Here is a 19,952-nt window from a genome sequence, read left to right on the forward strand (position 1 = left end):
CTTCATCATGCAGGAACTGCTGACACACTTCAGCCACATGAGGCCGAGCATTGTCATGCATCAGAAGGAACCCAAGGCCCACTGCACCAGCATATGGTCTCACAATGGGTCTGAGGATCTCATCCCGGTACCTAATGGCAGTCAGGGTACCTCTGGCAAGCACATGGAGGGCTGGGGGGCAACCTGACCTGCTGCTGCCGCGGTACCGGCCTCCTGCCCTGGCTTGGCTAGCTATCGGTGAAGTTGGCTAGCGGTTGCGGCGCTAGTCTCCTGCTGCGGCCGGTTTTGCTCGTCAGCATGACCCCTGCAACTGCCCTTGTCACCGCTTGTCGTGGCTTTTCTGACTCGTTTTGAAGCGTTATGCAAATCTTCCTTCTTTTTGAAAAAAGACAGTAAATTTAACTGTCTTTTTGACATGTTTGCATTCAAAAGATAACTCTTTGTTCCTGTCTGCTGCTTGCTCCCCAGATGCCGCAAATTTCAAAAGTTTTTGTCTGCGAAGCAGGGTTTGATGACCAGTAGTTTTCAGTGCATCAACAACAGCTCTCCGAGTCTTTCAAATGACGTTGTTTTATATCAAATAAACAACATGAAATTTTTTCAACTTTTTTTTAATATTAATATTTTTTTCTATACGAGAGGTACCGGATCAGCCTAAATAAATCCCGGAACACGGGCAGGCCAAAACCAAGAGGTGCCGGATCCTGTTCCTCACAGGCCAAACATGGCTACAAACTGAAGGTTGAGGAACACTTCAACTCCTCTGACCCCCGGCGTATGTGGCAGGGCATACAGACATTCACCAGCTAGAGACCACCCAACACTGCGCCACCCACCAGCTCCACCTCCCTCCCCGACGAGCTCAACCACTTCTACGCTCGCTTTGACCGGGAAAACAGGGATGTGATGTCCAAGGTAGATCTACCTCTCAATGATCTGCCTCTCACACTCTCCACCTCAGAGGTCTGTAAACATCCTGAGGAAGATGAACGCCCAGAAGGCAGCTGGCCCCGATGGAATACCTGGGCGCGTACTCAAAGCCTGTGCAGAGCAGCTGGTAGGGGTCTTTGCGGACATCTTTTACCTGTCCCTGGCCCAAGCAGTTGTTCCCATCACCTTCAAGACCACCACCATCGTGCCAGTGGCGAAGCACTCCACCGCTACGGCCCTGAACGACTTCTGTCCTGTTGCCCTCACCCCCATCATCGCTAAGTGCTTTGAGAGACTGGTCCTTGCACACTTAAAACCGTGCCTACCTGCTACTCTGGACCATCAGTTTGCCTACCGCCACAACAGGTCAACTGAGGATGCCATCTCCACAGCACTTCAACTCTCATTGTAACACCTGGACTCCCCAAACTGTTACGCGAGAATGCTGTTCATTGACTTCAGTTCAGCATTCAATACGGTGATCCCCTCCAAGCTGATCTCCAAGCTCAACCATCTTGGCATCAACTCATCCCTCTGTAACTGGACTTTGGACTTTCTATCTAACAGACCCCAGTCTGTTAAAGTAGACAACCTCTCCTCCTCCACCATCACCCTGAACACCGGCGTGCCGCAAGACTGTGTGCTGAGCCCTCTCCTTTACTCCCTATTCACCCACGACTGCGCTCCTATGTGTGGTTCTAACACCATTATTAAATTTGCAGACGACACCACGGTGATAGGCCTGATCAGAGGCGACAATGAGACGGCCTACAGGGATGAGGTTCGGCACCTGGCTACGTGGTGTGCTGACAACAATCTGGCACTCAATAACAACAAAACCAAGGAGATCATCGTGGACTTCAGGCGGGCTGGGAGTCATCCACACACACCCATCTCCATCAACGGAGCTGAAGGGGAGCGTGTGTCCAGCTTCAAGTTCCTTGGCATCCACATCGCCGATGATCTCACCTGGTCCATTAACTCCTCCATCCTGGTTAAGAAGGCACAACAGCGCCTCTACTTTCTGCAGAGCCTTAAGAAAGCTCACCTCTGTCCTAGGATCCTGGTGAACTTCTACCGCTGTACCATTGAGAGCATTCTCACTAACTGTATTACAGTATGGTACAGCAACTGCTCCGCATCAGGTGAAAACCGCCCAGAGGATCACCGGCAAACAGCTGGACAGCATTGATCAGATCTACCGTCGACGCTGTCTCGGCAAAACCAGGAACATTTTAAAAGACTCCTCCCACCCGAACAATAAACTTTTCACCCTCCTCCCATCCGGCAGGCGCTACAGAAGCCTTTGCTCCCGCACCAGCAGGCTCAGGAAGAGTTTCTTCCACAAAGCGGTGATCCTGCTGAACCCCATCCCTCCACCCTACTCCAGCCCTCCATCCTACTCCACCCACCCACTCTACTCCAACCACCCAGTCTTCTCCTCCCACCCAATAGCACCATCTTGCTCCACTGCCATTTGCACAACTTCTGGTTTGCACTGTTCTTTTTCATTTCACTCTGTTTTGCACTGTGTATGCACTATTTATATTTAATTATTTAATTCATTAATCTTCAGTTACTTACATAGTAACATAGTATATATAGTGTGTATATTTAGTCCTGTATATATTCTGTGTATATTATGTACATACTATTTATTCTGTATATATAAAAGCCCACCTTTGCACCTCTGGTTGGATGCTAACTGCATTTCATTGGCTTGTACCTGTACTTGCTCTTTGACAATAAAGCTGAATCCAATCCAATCTAATCTAATCTAATCTAAAAATGCCAATCGTCCTGCATGGTATTGGGCTGTAAGCACAAGCCCCATTTGTGGACGTCAGGCCCTTATACCACCCTCATGGAGTCTGTTTCTGACAGTTTGAGCAGAAACATGCATATTAGTGGCCTGCTGGAGGTCATTTTTCAGGGCTCTGGCCGTGCTCCTCCTGTTCCTCCTTGCAGGGCTCTGGCAGTGCTCCTCCTGTTCCTCCTTGCAGGGCTCTGGCAGCGCTCCTCCTGTTCCTCCTTGCAGGGCTCTGGCAGCGCTCCTCCTGTTCCTCCTTGCAGGGCTCTGGCAGCGCTCCTCCTGTTCCTCCTTGCACAAAGGAGCAGGTAGCGGTCCTGCTGCTGGGTTGTTGCCCTCCTACGGCCCCCTCCACGTCTCCTAGTGTACTGGCCTAACTCCTGGTATCTCCTCCATACTCTGGACACTCTGCTGAGAGACACAGCAAACCTTCTTGCCACAGCTTGTATTGATGTGCCACCCTGGATGAGCTGCACTACCTGAGCAACTTCTGTGGGTTGTAGACACCGCCTCATGCCTCAGAACGCCTCAGAAGTGTGATTGACTTGGAGCAGGGCTACCCAAATCCGGTCCTCGAGGGCCGACGTCCTGCAGGTTTTGGATGTTTCCCTGCTCCATCACACCTGATTCAGATCGATGCTTCATCAGCTGGTTTAACGACCTTTTGAAGAGCTCCATTTCATCTGAATCAGCTGTGTTGAAGCAGGGAAACATCTGAAACCTGCAGGACGTCGACCCTCGAGGACCGGATTTGGGTAGCCCTGACTTGGAGTTACATTGTGTTGTTTAGGTGTTCCCTTTATTTTTTTGAGCAGTGTATATCTTCACATCAAGATACAATTTTGTTTCTCCTTTTTCCTTCCCCACACATTAAGTGCAAACAAAAAATAAGTCACTTTTACATTTGCAGGGAGATAACAATATTAGGACCTCCCCCCGGCAACTCTTACGAACCTACCACCCAGGAAAAGAAAATCAAGGTCGGCCGTGCTACACCGTCTCTTTACCCAACCTGTGTGCTGCCCCCCGGGCCTGCAGAGTCTTATGGCTGACCCCGTGCATATGGGCCACAGACCACTCAATCAAGACAATTTCAAGAAATGAGTTGGCCCACTGCTGCCAAGCCCAGGAATGTGGCCAACATATTCTTGGCTGCTGTGAGGCCAACATAGAATGTGTCTATGTTGCATGGACGAATTTAAAGAAGAGTCGTCATTCAGCAGAAATAAGGCCGGGGAGGTTGGTATCTTGATCTTAAGAATTGATCTTAAGTCACTTTGCGTGACAGATATTTCCTTTCAGAAACTAATCACGCACTCCCAAAAAACAGGCAAGAATGATCCCTGGGTATTAAGTGGTCAAAGATTGCAATTTGGACATGTGGTGATCTTCATAGAATAACGCCTTCTGGGGGTGAGGTACATCCTATTAAAGGGGAACTCCGGGGCATTTGAAGCGCATTTCCATTGCTAGAGGTTGTCAAATACTGATAGTAGGACACAGACAGGTGCAAATCTGCGCTCCCTGTGTGGAGATCGCGCTGTTCGCACAGCCTGTCATGCGAGGCTAATACGTGGTGGCTAGGGGCAAGCGCTAACCCTTCCACGTAAAACAACAACTTGCACACTGCAGAAACGTCACACCACTTTATAAACCATCCGACAATAAAGTCACAAGCCTTACCATCAAAACCATATGCATGGTTCTCACATTACTGGCATGGGGACGTTACAAAACAACTTTATAAATAGAATGTAACTCACCGGTTAGTTGTACGCTCGCGCATGTGAAAGCCCAAAAGAGTCAATGGACGAAACTCCCATATACAAAGCAATTATCTTCTCTAGAAAAACTGCGTTCAAGTATTTAAAACATTACAACAATATTACTGGGCATGTATGTACTCTTTTGGGCTTTCACATGCGCGAGCGTACAACTAACCGGTGAGTTACATGCTGTTTATAAAGTTGTTTGGTAACGTCCCCATGCCAGTAATGTGAGAACCATGCATATGGTTTTGATAGTATGGCTTGTGACTTTATTGTCGGATGGTTTATAAAGTGGTGTGACGTTTCTGCAGTGTGCAAGTTGTTGTTTTACGTGGAAGGGTTAGCGCTTGCCCCTAGCCACCACGTATTAGCCTCGCATGACAGGCTGTGCGAACAGCGCGATCTCCACACAGGGAGCGCAGATTTGCACCTGTCTGTGTCCTACTATCAGTATTTGACAACCTCTAGCAATGGAAATGCGCTTCAAATGCCCCGGAGTTCCCCTTTAACATACTTGTGTTCACTGATGGTTGGGATTTTTAGATGTACCACTGAGATGTTTCCACACTGTGTTCCAGCAGATCTCTCTATCATTTACTTCATTTAACCCTTGTGTGGTGTTCCTATTGTTGTTACTCAGCCAGTGTTTGTGGGTCTGGTGGACCCGTAGCATTTTTTGGTTTTTAATGCCTCACAATCAAGCACTTTTATGTTAAAAAACTCAACAGATGTTTACTTCATCCCAATTACAAGCTGTATAAACAGTATATATGGTTAATATTTGCCCTTTACCTTTGTTAGATCACATTTATAACTTATTATTTAAAACGTAATAAAGAAAATCAATTAAAATCAAGATATGAGTGGAAACAAATTCACAAGTGAAGCAAGGTTTTTCAAAACTACTGACTTTTATTTCTTTGAACTCAGAAATTTAACCCATTCAGGTGCACAACACAACCTGAACACATGAACACATAGAGTAAACACATCAGTCAAGACAACACATGAGCCCCATTGAACACATGGCCTTTAGCCACTAGCCTATACAACACATGAGGGGCAGAGTTTTACTGTGTGTGTGTTGCAGATATACTTTTTGCACTTGATGCATGTATATTGTGTTTTTCTGTCCATCTTGGGTCCGCACACTTCGCACCGCTTCTTCTTGTTGCTGGTGTTCACAACCTAGAATAATGAAAAGATCAGGAATTTTTCTAACACCTCTCTCTCTCTCACAAGACATGAGTGCCAGACATGTACTGCAACAGCATAACACACTTACTTCAGCTTCTGCAGATTGTGGTTCTGTAGGTTGGGTGGACAGGGCACCAGCATTCTCCTCCTGAATCCTCCTCACGATGGCTGCAGAGGCTGGGGTTCTGGGGACATGTTGTCTTTCCTCAATTTGTGGTCTCACCAATGCTTTTCCCAGATCCTCGAGAAAAAGGCGTCTCTTCTGGAGCTTCCCTCTGTTCCACTCTGGGTTAAGTCCCATCCAAATGACAAAGGCGTTGTTTGCTGAGATGTCCAACATGTCAAAGAATATCACCAGTGGCCAGCGTAGAGTCCTCCGTTTGCAGCTGTAGGCCGTCACCAGATTGTCCATGTTGTCTACCCCTCCTTTTGTGGCATTATAATCCATGATGATCTCTGGTTTGTGATGTTCCTGGTCACAGATTCTTCCATCCCCGTGCAGTGTACTCATGAGTACCACATTCTTGCCTTTCTTTGGCACATAGGATACCAGGGATGTGTCAGCCGTGTAGGCAAACATGGAAGACTTGACAGGCCTGTTCTTTGTAGTCAGCAGTTGAGGTGGGAGCTCTGACTTGTTTTTCCGTATTGTTCCCACCATGGTCAGCTTCCTCTTTAGGAGCTCCTGTCCCAGCTTGTGCGAGGTAAAAAAATTGTCACATGTGATGTTGTGTCCACTGAGTCCCTGAGACATGTCCAGGACAACTCTCATTCCTTGGTTTTTCTCGGGGGCTCCTCCATCAGGTTTCCCTGTGTAGACTTGTAAGTTCCAAGCATATGAGGAAGTGGCATCACAGGCAGCCCAGATCTTTATACCATACTTTGCAGGTTTAGATGGTATATACTGCCGAAAGGGGCAGCGGCCTCTAAACGGCATCAGCTGTTCATCAATGGTGACATTTGGCCCAGGGTTGTACAGCAGGGGGAGGCGGCACACCCACTTGTCCCACACTGTCCTGATGGCAGCTAGTTTGTCTCTCTGCCGTCGAGCTGGTCTGTCATCTCGGTTGTCAAAGCGGATAATCCTGGAAATTATGTGAAAGTTTTCCAGAGACATTGTTGCACGGAAAATTTCTCTGCCGGTTTCTGCATCCCACAGGGATTCTGCGGATTCCCCTTTGGACCTGAAAACTCCAGCAAGGATAAGAACCCCGAAGTAGGCATGTAAATGGGTTTGGTCCATTTCCTTCCACCTCTCTCCAAAAACACGTCTTCCTTCTAAATTAGTGCAGTCAAGAATAATTTTCTGGATGGAATCTGTGATAAATAGCACAAAAGAAGACTTGATGTTCTGTGTGTGAGTAACAGCCATCCGTGTTGGCCCCGGTTGCATCCTTATCACATTGGCAGCCTTGCGGGGTGGCTCTTTTCTTGGGCGAGAAGACCATTCAATTTCAGAATTTTTTGACATCCATATTTCCTCACTTGCTCCATGCTGACTGTCTTGTTCTGGTCCTGGGGCTGGCTGCTGACAACTTGGTCCTGGGGATGGCTGCTTACGGCCTGGTCCTCTGGCTGGCTGCTGACGGCTTGGTCCTGGGGCTGGCTGCTGACAGCTTGGTCCTGGGGCTGGCTGCTGACAGCTTGGTCCTGGGGCTGGCTGCTGACAGCTTGGTCCTGGGGCTGGCTTCTGACAGCTTGGTCCTGGGGATGGCTGCTTACGGCCTGGTCCTCTGGCTGGCTGCTGACGGCTTGGTCCTGGGGCTGGCTGCTGACGGCCTGGTCCTGTGGCTCGTCTTTGTTTTGGAACTGGCTGATGCTCAATCTCATCTTCTTCAGAGTCACTTTCAGACTCTGAATTTTCAGAAATGTGATCCTCAAATTCTGAAACCTCATCTTGGGAATCCTCTCCCTCTACATCATCATCAAAACCTTCTCTATCTTCCAAAATCACTTCCAAGGCCCTCTGCGCAGAGATCTTTTTGGCCATCTTGATCGGTTGTGATAAGAAACCACACTGGCAAAGCTATATTTATAGTGTCCCGCCTCCAATTTGTAGCAGATAGAGTGGGAGAAAATAAAGATTCCCGCAAGACAGAGGGTCAAATGTGCGGGAAAACAAGAGTAGATGCTTGATGTGTTGAGTGTTGATGCTTGAATTTTGCAAAAATGTTGCAAACTTGTGTGGGAACCGCAGGTGCAGAAACTCTCTCTGTCACTCACACGCACGCACACACACACACACACACTAACAGCAGGCCCAGACAGGAGGAGGACAGAGTGTAGGTACACAGAACATCAATTTCCACACTTCTTTTAGCCCTGGGTCCAGTGGACCCGAACATCTTGTGTGTAATAGAAATGTGTAGGGGGGGTGTACGATGTGTGGTCATTAAAAATTTATTCTGATATATGTTCTTCACAGAAAATGAGCCAAGGCCAGTGAGTCTGAGTTTGAAAAATTAATTAATTGTATCATTTTTCTTTTAATAAAAAATGAAAACGGGTCCCACAGACCCGAACACCACACAAGGGTTAAATCTCTATTCCAAATACCCTCAACTGGTAAAGGTTTATAAGGCCCAAAAATGAGTTTGTAAAGTTTAGAAACCATCCCCAGTGTAGGTCCTACTGAGGGAAGTAGAGGGTGTGTGGGGAGATCTGTATCCCACGGGACACGTATGCCTGCATAGCTGATCTTAACTGCAGACAGAAGAAAAAAGATGAGTCTGAAAGATCAAATTCAACTTGTAGATCATTAAAAGCTCGAAAACCATGGACACTGTACAGATCTTTTAGTACATTCACAACCCTATTCTTCCAATGCGGAAATGAAACGGCCTTATTACCAGGAAGAAGTGAGAAATTAGTGAAAATCGGTGTGTGATTATGCCATTTATAATCTGTGCCAACCTGCTTCATAACAGTACGGTAAGATGTGAGTAGAAATGAAATAATGGGGCCCAAATGTAATTTGGCTTTTTTCAGTGGTATGTTAGCATACACCAGGTCCTGCAAACTATGAAGTAGAGCAAGACTCTCCTCAATTGGTCTCCAAGAGACAGAGGAACTAGGGTAATAGAGGGCGTAGCACATAAGACCAGAAGTAGATTTTAAAATCTCGCAGGGATAGCCTGCGAGATTCTCTCTGATAGTAGAGACTATGGAGAATTGTAGATAAAAGCTTATTTTAACCATATTTGAGCTGGGCTAAAACCCATTATTCTGAATGAATAAAGTGATGGATAAACATTCAGTGTAAATTTGCGAGTGCCTTGTTCATGTTCTTCGAACTGCTTTATTTAGTGCCTTGCTTTTTAAGATAAGAAATCATGCTGTTATGGTAACAGCATATGTATAAACATGTGACTTTTTTTTTTGCAAATACGAATACATGTTATCACTCTATTTCACCAAAGGTGTACTACAGTTTTTTTGGTGGGTGGATAAAATGTGGCTTCAGTTTTCTTCTGGAAACAAAAGATGAACACTACCTTGTACCTTGAAATAATATTTGATGTGATTTGGAGCCATGTTGATAAAAGAGTTTTTGCCCTGTCTGCCAATGCGATGTCAGTATTCATACCAGGTTCTTTGTTATATCCACATTCCTCAAAACTATTACTCAGGTTTAACCACAATGCAGTTTTTTTCCCTCTTTTTCTTTTATAGCAATTCTGTTCTGCACTTTGTTGGAAACCAAGGTAATGTGTCATAAAGTAATGCCATGAAGCTGTGTAGATGTCTATTTAAGGCAACTAAAATAAGAATACAAAGTTTGGTTTTGTTACTCCTTACTTCTGATATTATCAGATAATGATGTATTCATGGCAGTCTTATTTAGAATAAGGTCTTAACTAGGTTCATATCTGAAAATTCTGTTCATGTAAAGATACCCAGAGTTTGTCAGGATGTTAAAAATGAGTGAGTGAGTTCAACAACTTAACAACTTATAACTAAGTAGCCAGTCTGAATTACAAATTTGAATTACCAAAAGAATAAGAATCTTGGAACTAATTTTCAAATAAAAATCTATGAACGGCTTTCATTTTCCTATGTAACAAAAAGCAGGAGATCTTCATGCAAAAAAAGACTTTATTATGGAGAGACAAGGACTTATGTGAACAAGAGGACAGGAAAGAGGGATCAGTAAACACCTCAACAACAGAGCTGGGACACCTGCTCACAAAAAGAAACACAAGTTAATGACAACAATAATTTCATATGTACATACAGAGTTAAGAGAGCAGAGTAAATTGGTGCATCATGGGTCTAAGCCTATAGCAGAATAACTATGGGATGTTTCAGGGTCACCTGAGCCATCCCTAACTATAAGCTTTATCAAAAAGGAAAGTTTTAAGCCTGGTCTTAAAGGCAGAAAGGGTGTATGCTTCCTGAAGCCAAACTGGCAGCTGCTTCCACAGAGAGGGTCCTGATAACTGAAGCCTCTGCCTCCTATTCTACTTTTAGAAACTCTGGGAACCACAAGATAACCTGCCGTCACACTTCAGGCAGGGATGGACTCTGAGACTGTGCATTAGAATAAACAGATTATCTTTTATGATAGACAAAGGGAAATCCAGGTCAGACAGGCAAGAAAAAAGGTCAGGAACAAGGAGAGGTTAGAGACTGTGGGAGAAAGGACAAACAGGTTTCAGTGCTGGGTCAAACAGACAAGGGCACTGACAAAAACTGGCCTGTGTGCGTTATCACAGTTGGCCTCACAACAATCTGGCGCTGTACAAGAGGAAGCCCAGTTCTTAAGTAACAGCACCTAAGGTCTGGGTGGAAGGAAGAATCCCAAATGGATGGAAGGAATCTGTAATTGTCCCAATTAAAAAACCTGGTAAGGACGCACATATCCCTAGTAATTATAGGCCCATAGCTCTTACCTCTCAAATGGGTAAGACGATGGAAAGGATGATTAATAACAGAATAACGTACGTTGTTGAATCTAAAGGCTTACTTCAACATTATCAGAGTGGGTTCAGAAGGGCCAGAGGTACTATCGACCCGTTAATCATGCTAGAGGATACTGTAAGAAAGGCACAGGTGAACAAGGAGTCAGTAGTAACTGTCTTCTTTGACATCGAAAAGGCGTATGATATGATGTGGAAGGAGGGCATACTGATTAAGTTGCATCAAATGGGGCTCAGCGGAAGAGTGCTCAGGTGGGTCAAAGAGTTCCTGACTGACAGGACAATATCAGTTAGGGTTAATGGGGTAATGAGCAACCAGTACACTATTGAGAATGGAATTCCACAAGGGATAATAATTAGCCCATTATTGTTCTCATTAATGATTAACTGTGTTTTTAAAGATGTTGAGGGTTTGGTGGAAGTTGCATTATTTGCCGATGATGGAGCATTATGGAAGAGAGGGAGAAATCTGGATTTTGTGACGAACAAGATCCAGCAAGCGGTGCGTACTGTGGATGATTGGGCCACTAGGTGGGGTTTTAGAATTTCAATTGACAAAACCAAAACCATGATCTTCACAAGAAAGAGAAGAATCAAGGATATTCCTGTGAAACTTTCCAGAAATGAGCTGGAAAGAGTAAACTCATTCAAATACCTAGGTATTTGGTTTGATCAAAAACGTACGTGGGCACAACATATCCAAACCATGGTGGACAGAAGCAAGAAAGTGCTGAATGTGATGAGGTGCCTGTGTGGAACGGAATGGGGAGCAAGCAGAGGTGCCCTTAGAAATATCTATACTGGCCTAATTAGATCTATTTTTGATTATAGGAGTTCAATATATGGGTCTGCGTCCAAAACGCTGCTGAAAAAGCTTGATGTCATACAGCACCAAGCACTTAGAATATGCTGTGGAGCTATTAGATGCACACCAGTCGCAGCCATCCAGGTGGAAATGGGGGAAGCACCTCTGTGCCTCAGGAGAGAGCAGCTAGCTGCTGTTTATTGGGCGAACTTGAAGGGACATTGTGCCAATCACATGAGCCAGGCAGTTTTGCAGCAATGTCAGGAGCACCTATGTACTGAGAAACGAAGTTTTGACTGGAGGATCCATGACTGTAAATGGAATGGGTCTCTCAGAACTGAATGTGAGTCCTGCAATACCACTTCCAAATGCTCCGCCGTGGACATTAGGAGAACTCACTGTTGATTTGGGATTGCTGGAAAAGAAAAATAAGAGTGATTTTGATAAATATGAGGTGCAGAGTTACCTAATGGGGAAGTATGAACATGGGCTGAAAATTTACACCGATGCATCAAAACGAACAGACAGTAGGGTTGGGGTGGGGTATGTCATCCCTGTGCTCAAACATGAAGAAGGGAAAGGGCTGAATGATGGTTCGGCAGTTTACACAGCCGAACTGATGGCGATGTGGGTTGCGCCGCAATGGGTTGAGGAGAAAAGGCCAACCAAAGTAGTGGTGGCATCAGATTCTAGTTAAGCACCAACCAGCATTAAGACTGGTCACTCAGAATCCAGGCAAGACATTGTCTATGAAATTGCAAGTATGGCAAATAATCTAATGAAATCAGGGGTGGATATTTCCTTTGTGTGGGTACCACCTCATATAGGTATTCAGGGAAATGAACTGGCGGACCAATGTGCAAAAAAGGCGACTAAACATGAGCGTGTAGACCTGCAAGTCAGCATCAGGAAAGCTGAAGTGAAGAGTATTGTGAAGCATAAAATGAAGGGGAGGTGGCAGACATTATGGGACTCAGGGCTGACTGGCAGACAATTCTATAACATTCACAAAAAAGTTGGAACTCCTAGGATGACAAACAGAAGTAGGAAAGAGGAGAATGTTTTTTCAAGGCTAAGATTTGGCCATACATGCCTCAACAGTACCTTGTTACTAATGCAGAAACATGTTGATGGTAAATGTTCATACTGTGGTGGTCCTGAAACCGTAGAGCATGTTTTTCTTCAGTGTCCCAAGTTCCACGAAGACAGGCAACATTTAATTTTACAGTTGGAAAGAGAAAAAATACGGTTTGACCTGAAAAACATATTCCAAAGAAGCATAGGAGAAATCAGTTTGAATTATGTTTTTAGTTTCCTGAGGAGTACAGGAGTGATGCAACGAATTCAGATTTCTCATTTTTGTTTTGTTTGTCTATTTTTTGTTTCTTTCTTTCTTTCTTTCTTTCTTTCTTTCTTTCTTTCTTTCTTTCTTTTTCTTTTTTGGATCTCATTGAGTGCTTTACATTGAGATACTCAAGTTCATTCCCCAGTCCAGATGGTGGCGGTAATGCACCAATTACGTTAGTTTGCCAACCGCCATAAAACAACAGCGCCTGGGAATCAAGGTGATGAGGATCAGGTGTGCAGGTAGTCACGTCTCCTCCGCAGGTATGACACCTGCAGTCTGAGAGCGAAGTGCTCTGTTGGGAAAATATCCAACTATGAAATATTTAACGAATGATGGAGCTTGGTCATTGAAAGCTTCAAGTGAGGAGGAGAAGAATCTTAAATTCTATTCTGAATTTAACAGGGAGCCAATGAAGAGAAGCTAAAACTGGAGAAATATGATCTCTCCTGTTAGTTCTCATAAGAACTCTGGCTGCAGCATTTTGGATCAGCTGAAGGCTTTTCAGAGAATATGTGGGACAGCCCAATAATAAAGAATTACAGTTGTCCAATCTTGAACAAATGCATGGAGCAGTTTTTCTGCATCACTCTGAGACAAGATGTTCCCGTCATCGGGCAAGAGGTGGGATACACCCTGGACAGGCCGCCAGTCCATCACAGGGCCACACGGAGACAAACAAGGCAAACAACCACATACACTCACACTCACTCCTAAGGACAGTTTTAGAGACGTGTAGAATGATTTACATGTAAAAAAAAAAAAAAAAAAAAAAGCAGTCAAATTGCACTTTTCTGCATTTTCACAAATTAAATAAAGGTTTAGAAAATCACAAACGAGTCATTAATTAAACAATACTCTCTAATTCAGTCTAGATATGACCACTCTTACTACAGTGGTTTTCATACAGTAGCTACCTCGTCAAATGTATTCTGCATGTGGAAAGTACCCTAATCTAGCCTGGCTGATGCGTCCACATCTCGATGAGATGGTGGTCTGGGAACTAGGTGTGCATTTTCTCGTATTTGAGGCGTGGTTTACGAATGCCTAGAGCCGTTTATTGGGCGCTACGAATGTCTATCACATGGTGTCTGGTTCTTCCCATGCTGATTTGCACGCGATTCATAGCCAATTGTATCACTTATACCAGATGACGTTAGTAGAGCAACAGAAATTCGACGAGGAAGAAGGCAATGAAATCTTTAAACGCCAAACGTTGCTCTTTTTTAAAAGTAAACTTGCGTTCTAAGCTATTTAAAACACTTTCTAAGGCTTCATCGAACGGTAACGTTGTGTCCGCTGCCATGTTGGATTAACACTCTACAAGCTTCGGTGTCGCGCATAGACATCATCATCGTCTTGCTCCCCCCCCCCGTTCTCTGATTGGTTCCCTAACTCAGGCAAAAATAAGGGCGGTGGTTTCCAGGCTGCCTTTGCAGTGTGAATGAAATCGCGCGCAAAGCAGCATGAGAATTCCCAGGCTAACCCTAATCTACATTTTCACAAATTAAATCGGAAGTTGCGTATTGGAACCAAATTTAAGAGTCTTATAGAAAAGTGTGTTTTTTGCACACGACAAATATATTATATTGATAATAAAGAGAAATATAATACTACCGATCGCAAACCCTTCATAATATGTGCGTAAGCAAATTATTTCATAATGCAAGATCATACCAGTTGTGGAAACTAATTTTCACGATTTTACAGTTCTGGTATCATGCTTCCGAAGTCCTCGTGTTTACGATATTTCCGACAGGCCTATGAATGCATCATGGATCGATGTTATTGCCTGTGAGCGGAATCACAGCCAAAGTGGAGGAAATTTACCACAGTTTTTTTATGATCTTCGCAAAATTTTTATTATTATTGGAATATTGATAGATAGTTGTGTGATAGTGGTATCGGAGAGTGTTTTAAACATGAGGAGACCCCCCCAAATTATTGAATCAACACTGGGCTATTTGCCATTAGAACACTGACTGCTGGTATCCGCCTCGTAGTGGATTTGGCAGGTTGTATATTTGACTTTGAAAGGTAATAAAATGCAGGTCACGTATTTAATTTTTCCCTGACCTGCTTTGAAATACTTTGTGCAGTGACGGTATTCAAATTAGATTTCTGCTGTACACGTGCCTAACTTGTTATATGTTGGTATTTGTAGGCCTCGAGCCATGCCTCGGTTCTAAATTAGGATGTGAATCCGGCAAGAAATGAACTCGAAGCGGTGACAAGTTGGCGTAGCGGCTGCTACTGAGGGCTACATCACACTTTTCCCTCTTGCGGAAAAATAGCCCCCTTATGTTGTTATTGACTGCTACGCCATGTAAAAGTTATGCCAAGTGAATGAGCTTTTTTAAATATGGGCATTCATTCTAGGTTGAGTTCACCCTAACAGGTTAGCCTGTTGATAGCAACTTGGTGGTGTCTGTATCTGACGTTCATAAAGCTCGTTGTGCTATGCTAACCATCAGTTTATGTTATCATGTGTTACTCAGGCTTGCAGAAAATTTAACGTCCGATTGTTGCACTTTATGTCAGTGTGGAAAAGACGAACAGGGGCGAAACTATAGTTTTGTTTTTTTGTCCCCCCCAGCCAGGATCACATGCTAATGTTGAACTAATAAGCCTGCAGCTTCCATCCAGCTCTCCTCTCGCTATTCTTTCAGGGCCTAATAACAGAAATGCACCCACCATCTCGACAAGATTATGTTTCTATAAACCTTGCTGGACAAGGGAGTGGGAGTTACAATAATAATAAGCAGTGGAGGAGGCAGTCATTCTGGAGGGTAAGTCGGTTGCCTATATGAGCTGGAAAAGCAATTCCCCTCTTTGACTGGTTTGCCAACAGAGACACTTGTTGTGTCCCACTTCTCCCAGTGCTGGCATAGATGCTGTTATTTTCCCTTTGAGTGAACAGTGTCTGCCCCTGTTGTTTGCTGTAACTGCTCATGTGACAAAGATGAAATATTTCATTTATTTACAAACTCTTTAACAGCTATTTCATCTCCAGAATTCCATGGTTTTGCCTTTGCTTATTAAATTTGTTAATTTAATTACCTACTTTGCTGAATTTTACGACATGGAATTGTGGTGTTGTCCCTGAGTTAGATGTGAATAGAGAAAAGGGTACAGTCAATACCACTTTTTAGCTAGATTACATGGTGTGATCAGCCTCAGTGACAGTAATAACCAGCCCTGGTGTTGATATGCACCTCAGATTTCCATCCGTTTTCTCGTGATAACAAGATAATTAATTCGAGATATTAACTCGAGAAAACAATGATGGGTTTTCTCGAGATAACGAGTTAATTTACCGATGGTTTTCGAGGCCACTTTTTCTCCCCAGTCCGCCCCTGTTTATATGTGTTTATATGCATTTCTGGCAAAGGTGTACCCATTGTTACCCCCCTTTCATTGAAAACTGAATAAAGTAGCCGGAGACGGCTGGCTCGACTGCAGCTCAACATGCGTTTACACCTAAGTGATCCTGCTGATATAGTCAACTTCATCAGTGACCAGCTGAGGGGACCAGGCCGTCTCCATGGTTACTGAATGATGCACGAGAGGTGCCGTTATCGTTTTTTCCAGATAACGAGAGAAATAACCCGTTTTCTCCAGACAACGAGCTAAATAACTCGTTATCTGGAGAAAACGATAACGGCATGATTGGTGTGTGTTAAACCTGATTTCATTCTTCAAATGCTGGTCACACCAGCGGGATTTGCTTTGTGCTTTTTCACAGCAGAATTGTTCCACAAACGCTCCACATTCCATGTTTGATTCATAGGCTACTTTATTCAGTTTTCAATGAAAAGGGGGTAAAAATGGGTACACCTTTGCCAGAAATACATATAAACAGGGGTGGACTGGGGAGAAAAAGTGGCCTCAAAAACCATCGGTAAATTAACTCTTTATAGACGAGATAATTATGTCGAGATCTCGAGATAGCATCGTTTTCTCGAGATCTCAACATAATTATCTCGTTATCTCGAGAAAACCATCAGAAAAAAGTTTATAGTACCACGTCTGCTCTGGGCTTCCGTAGTTGAGGCCAAGTGGAAATAACTTATAAGATTTTAACACCTTGGTTAAGCAATATGCAATTGCAGCAATCAGTGTATTGTTGTCCTGTTGAGCACTTTGCAGCAGCTGAACACCACAAAATCCAGTAAAATCATGTGAGACTTTTCAGTTAAGTTGCTTGTTTGGTCCAGAAGAAAACTACAAATGCTGTGCCATTAAATATTTTGGATCTAAGTTGATGTTGCTCTACATTTTTGTCCATTCTGTGTGCTTCCAGAAGTGGAAGCAGCTGTCCAGGCTGCAGCGAAGCCTCATCCTCTTCATCCTTGTTCTCCTTTTCATTTGTGGACTTGCTTCCTCTCCCACTGTTACTGAACACTTTAAAGGTAGGGCAGCTTGTAAATTAACATTTCCCACGGTATCCTATGCATATAAGTTGCTGGTAGTCTGTCAATGATTTCAGGGAGATGGAGTTGTATGCTGAGTTTGTCTTGGGGTTTTTTTTTGTGGCTGGGCATGCTTGAATTGTGTGATACTGAAGTACTACATCTATGCTGAGGCAGGCCTGACAGAAAGGGAGCAAGACCCAGACAGAAGCAGCATCCCGAGACCCTTCAGTTCTCATGTGCCCCCCGATCCTGTTCAACAGTGGCAGCAGCTGCAGTCAGAGCAGCCTTCTGAGGTTTGTATATCTAGTTTGGATTATTCAACTGCAATATTTAGCACACCATCATGTGATTTTAGTGTCACAGAAAAGTACCAAATTTCAACTGAGCTCTGAAGTAATAATACATTTTAGACTAAATTCACATGGGTGTTATAACCTAGTCTGTTTATGGGCAACAAACCAGAAACTGTAGTCAGAAACCAAGTCCTCTGAACATACTGGTAAGGATTAATATTTCTTTGTTGACTTGAAATGCTGAAGTTTCTGAAAATTCGTGAAAATTTCTCCACTGTGGGACGAATAAAGGAATTCTTATTCTTAAATACAGTTACGGTACATAGTTTAATATCTGCCATATGTTAATAATCGATTTCTTTGCCATTCTCAATATTCTTTTCCTTTCGTATTTGGACAGTGACTTTTTTGTAATTTTGGTTTCACAGAATGAAAGTGTCAATGGTGTGTAAAGCACATTTTAACTTTCTCTACATTCGCATTTAAGCAGGCAAGGCATCTTTATTTATATAGCGCATTTAATACTACAATGTGCTTTACATAAAGACAAGGCATTTAAAAGAACAGCATAAAAACAAGCAATTTAAAGAAAATAAAAAAATAGAATACAAATTAAAACGCAGTTAAAAACAATCAAAGAAGAGGGGGGAAAATATAAAACAATTAAGAGGATTTATAGCATTATGCTTTAAAATTATTTAAAGGAACTCAACCATAAGCACAGCGAAAGAGAAATGTTTTTAACCTGGATTTAAAAGTGCTTACAGTTGGGGCTGATTTCAGTTCTGCTGGTAATTTTACAATTTACAATGTGGTTCTCATTCACCCATTCCCACAAATACTCATTTGGTGCTTTTTGATATGCAGTATAATAGCACTCTAATGAAGCAGCTCTTTTTTCCTCTACAATCACACAGATCAACATAATGGGGGGAATGTGGCCGTTCTGTGTCTTGTGTTGCCTTCAACTGGGATCAAACCGTCACTTTAAGATTCAAAGACGAGCACTCTACACAACTGAGCTGCACTATACTCAACTGATATGACATGACACAAATGACATGTAATTGAAATGTAGTTTTTCAACTTTAGTTTGATGTAGTTCACCACAGAGAAATTGCTATAACTGTTAAGAACTTGCCGAGGGAGTTCCGGCCTCTTTTTGGCTTTCCTTACAAGTTAAGGGGGAACAGATCTGTAGAATTTGCATTTGACAGCTGTTCACAACTCTGTCTTTGGGCCAAAGAGGTGTTGAGACAAATAAATTATGTAATGAAATACAGTAAATATTTGTGAGATAACAGATCATTAAACCCAAAAGTCTCAAGTAGGCCCTCAGAACTTGAATTAAACCTTTAACAAACAGCCACCACTAACCAATGCTTTATTGACATAAACATGCAGAGTAGATTTCTTAAAGCAATAAATGTCATCTAAACTTTTGCTGTTTGAGGCTGCGGCTACACGAAAACGTTTTTCACTGTAAACGATACTTTTTCTTATCGTTTCGCTGTCGCGGCCACACGGAGCCGGCGTTCCCACTACCCCAAAACGATAGTTTTTGAAAACGGGTTCCAGAGTGGGAAAGTTTGAAAACGGCCTCGTTTCGTTTCCATTGTTACAGCTAAAACGTTTTTGCGTCAGTCACACGTTGACGCTGTGAGCCAATTTTAACACTTCTCTATTGTCTCACAGCGTGGCGTGACACAGCGGCGTGTGTACTGCATCGTTTCATCGTTTTCATCCGTTCTCGTCTGGACAGCAGCGCGTTTCCGTGTGGTCGCAAGAATTTTCGTACCCGTTTTCAAAAAAAACCTCGTTTCGTTTTCGTGTAGCCGTAGCCTGAATGTAGATTCAAGTTGTCTTGGATTCTAATTTTAATGACGGCATAACATTGATTAGCATTGTTGACGTGCAGAAAATGTGTTAACAGAGCAATTGGTCTCTCTAAAGCCTTTCAAACTGACAGTTAGTTTAGGGGAAGGTAGAACTTACAGGTCTATAATCTATTAGTCTGATTTTACTTTCAAACACAATTGCTTCTATGAATAGAGGTATTATTGTAAATGGTTTCTTGCTTGTGTTACCAATCACCACAGAGGAAATTGTCCAACAAGAGAGGACCCCCTGTCCTTCAGAATCGTCTTGAGAAGAAAGGAAATACCTCAGATTCTGCGGTTAAAGATGAGGGAGCTGACAGCAAGAGGGAAGGAGAAGAGGGGCGAGTCATCAGGTAAGACCGGAGGTGTGTCGGCTTCTTGTCCCGGTGGACTAACTCCCAGTCTGGAAATGGCAGAACGCAAAGCGGAAACCCTTCGGGGTTGACGAAGCTTGTGTTTAAATCGCAATGTTTTTTTCGTTAATGTGTAAAATTTTTGTATTTTTGATTTGATTTAGCAATGTTGCTTTTACTGCTATTTATTAGGGATGCACTTTTTAAGTTGAAATAATATTCTAAATCATTGGCTT

The 19,952-nt window shown here is 43.4% G+C and overlaps 1 protein-coding gene across 4 annotated transcripts in view; it reads left to right on the forward strand.

Annotated features, from left to right (window-relative positions):
* The first annotated feature begins 14,529 nt into the window (after positions 1-14,529).
* The window catches only part of LOC142382378 (endoplasmic reticulum mannosyl-oligosaccharide 1,2-alpha-mannosidase-like), a 37,501-nt gene continuing 32,078 nt past the window's right edge, over positions 14,530-19,952 (forward strand). For 3 of the 4 annotated variants that reach the window (XR_012769933.1, XM_075468155.1, XM_075468157.1), the window contains exons 1-5: positions 14,530-14,812; positions 15,445-15,564; positions 17,079-17,187; positions 17,365-17,483; positions 19,583-19,716. Coding sequence is in view for 3 of the 4 variants with exons in the window: in XM_075468155.1 (XP_075324270.1) it covers positions 15,460-15,564; positions 17,079-17,187; positions 17,365-17,483; positions 19,583-19,716 (467 nt within the window). In the remaining variant the exon portion in view is untranslated. Of the gene's footprint in view, positions 15,565-17,078; positions 17,188-17,364; positions 17,484-19,582; positions 19,717-19,952 lie in introns of all 4 variants that reach the window. The other variant, XM_075468156.1, reaches the window with a different exon arrangement.

Source organism: Odontesthes bonariensis, chromosome 6, assembly GCF_027942865.1.
Source record: "Odontesthes bonariensis isolate fOdoBon6 chromosome 6, fOdoBon6.hap1, whole genome shotgun sequence".
Taxonomy (NCBI): Eukaryota; Metazoa; Chordata; class Actinopteri; order Atheriniformes; family Atherinopsidae; genus Odontesthes; species Odontesthes bonariensis.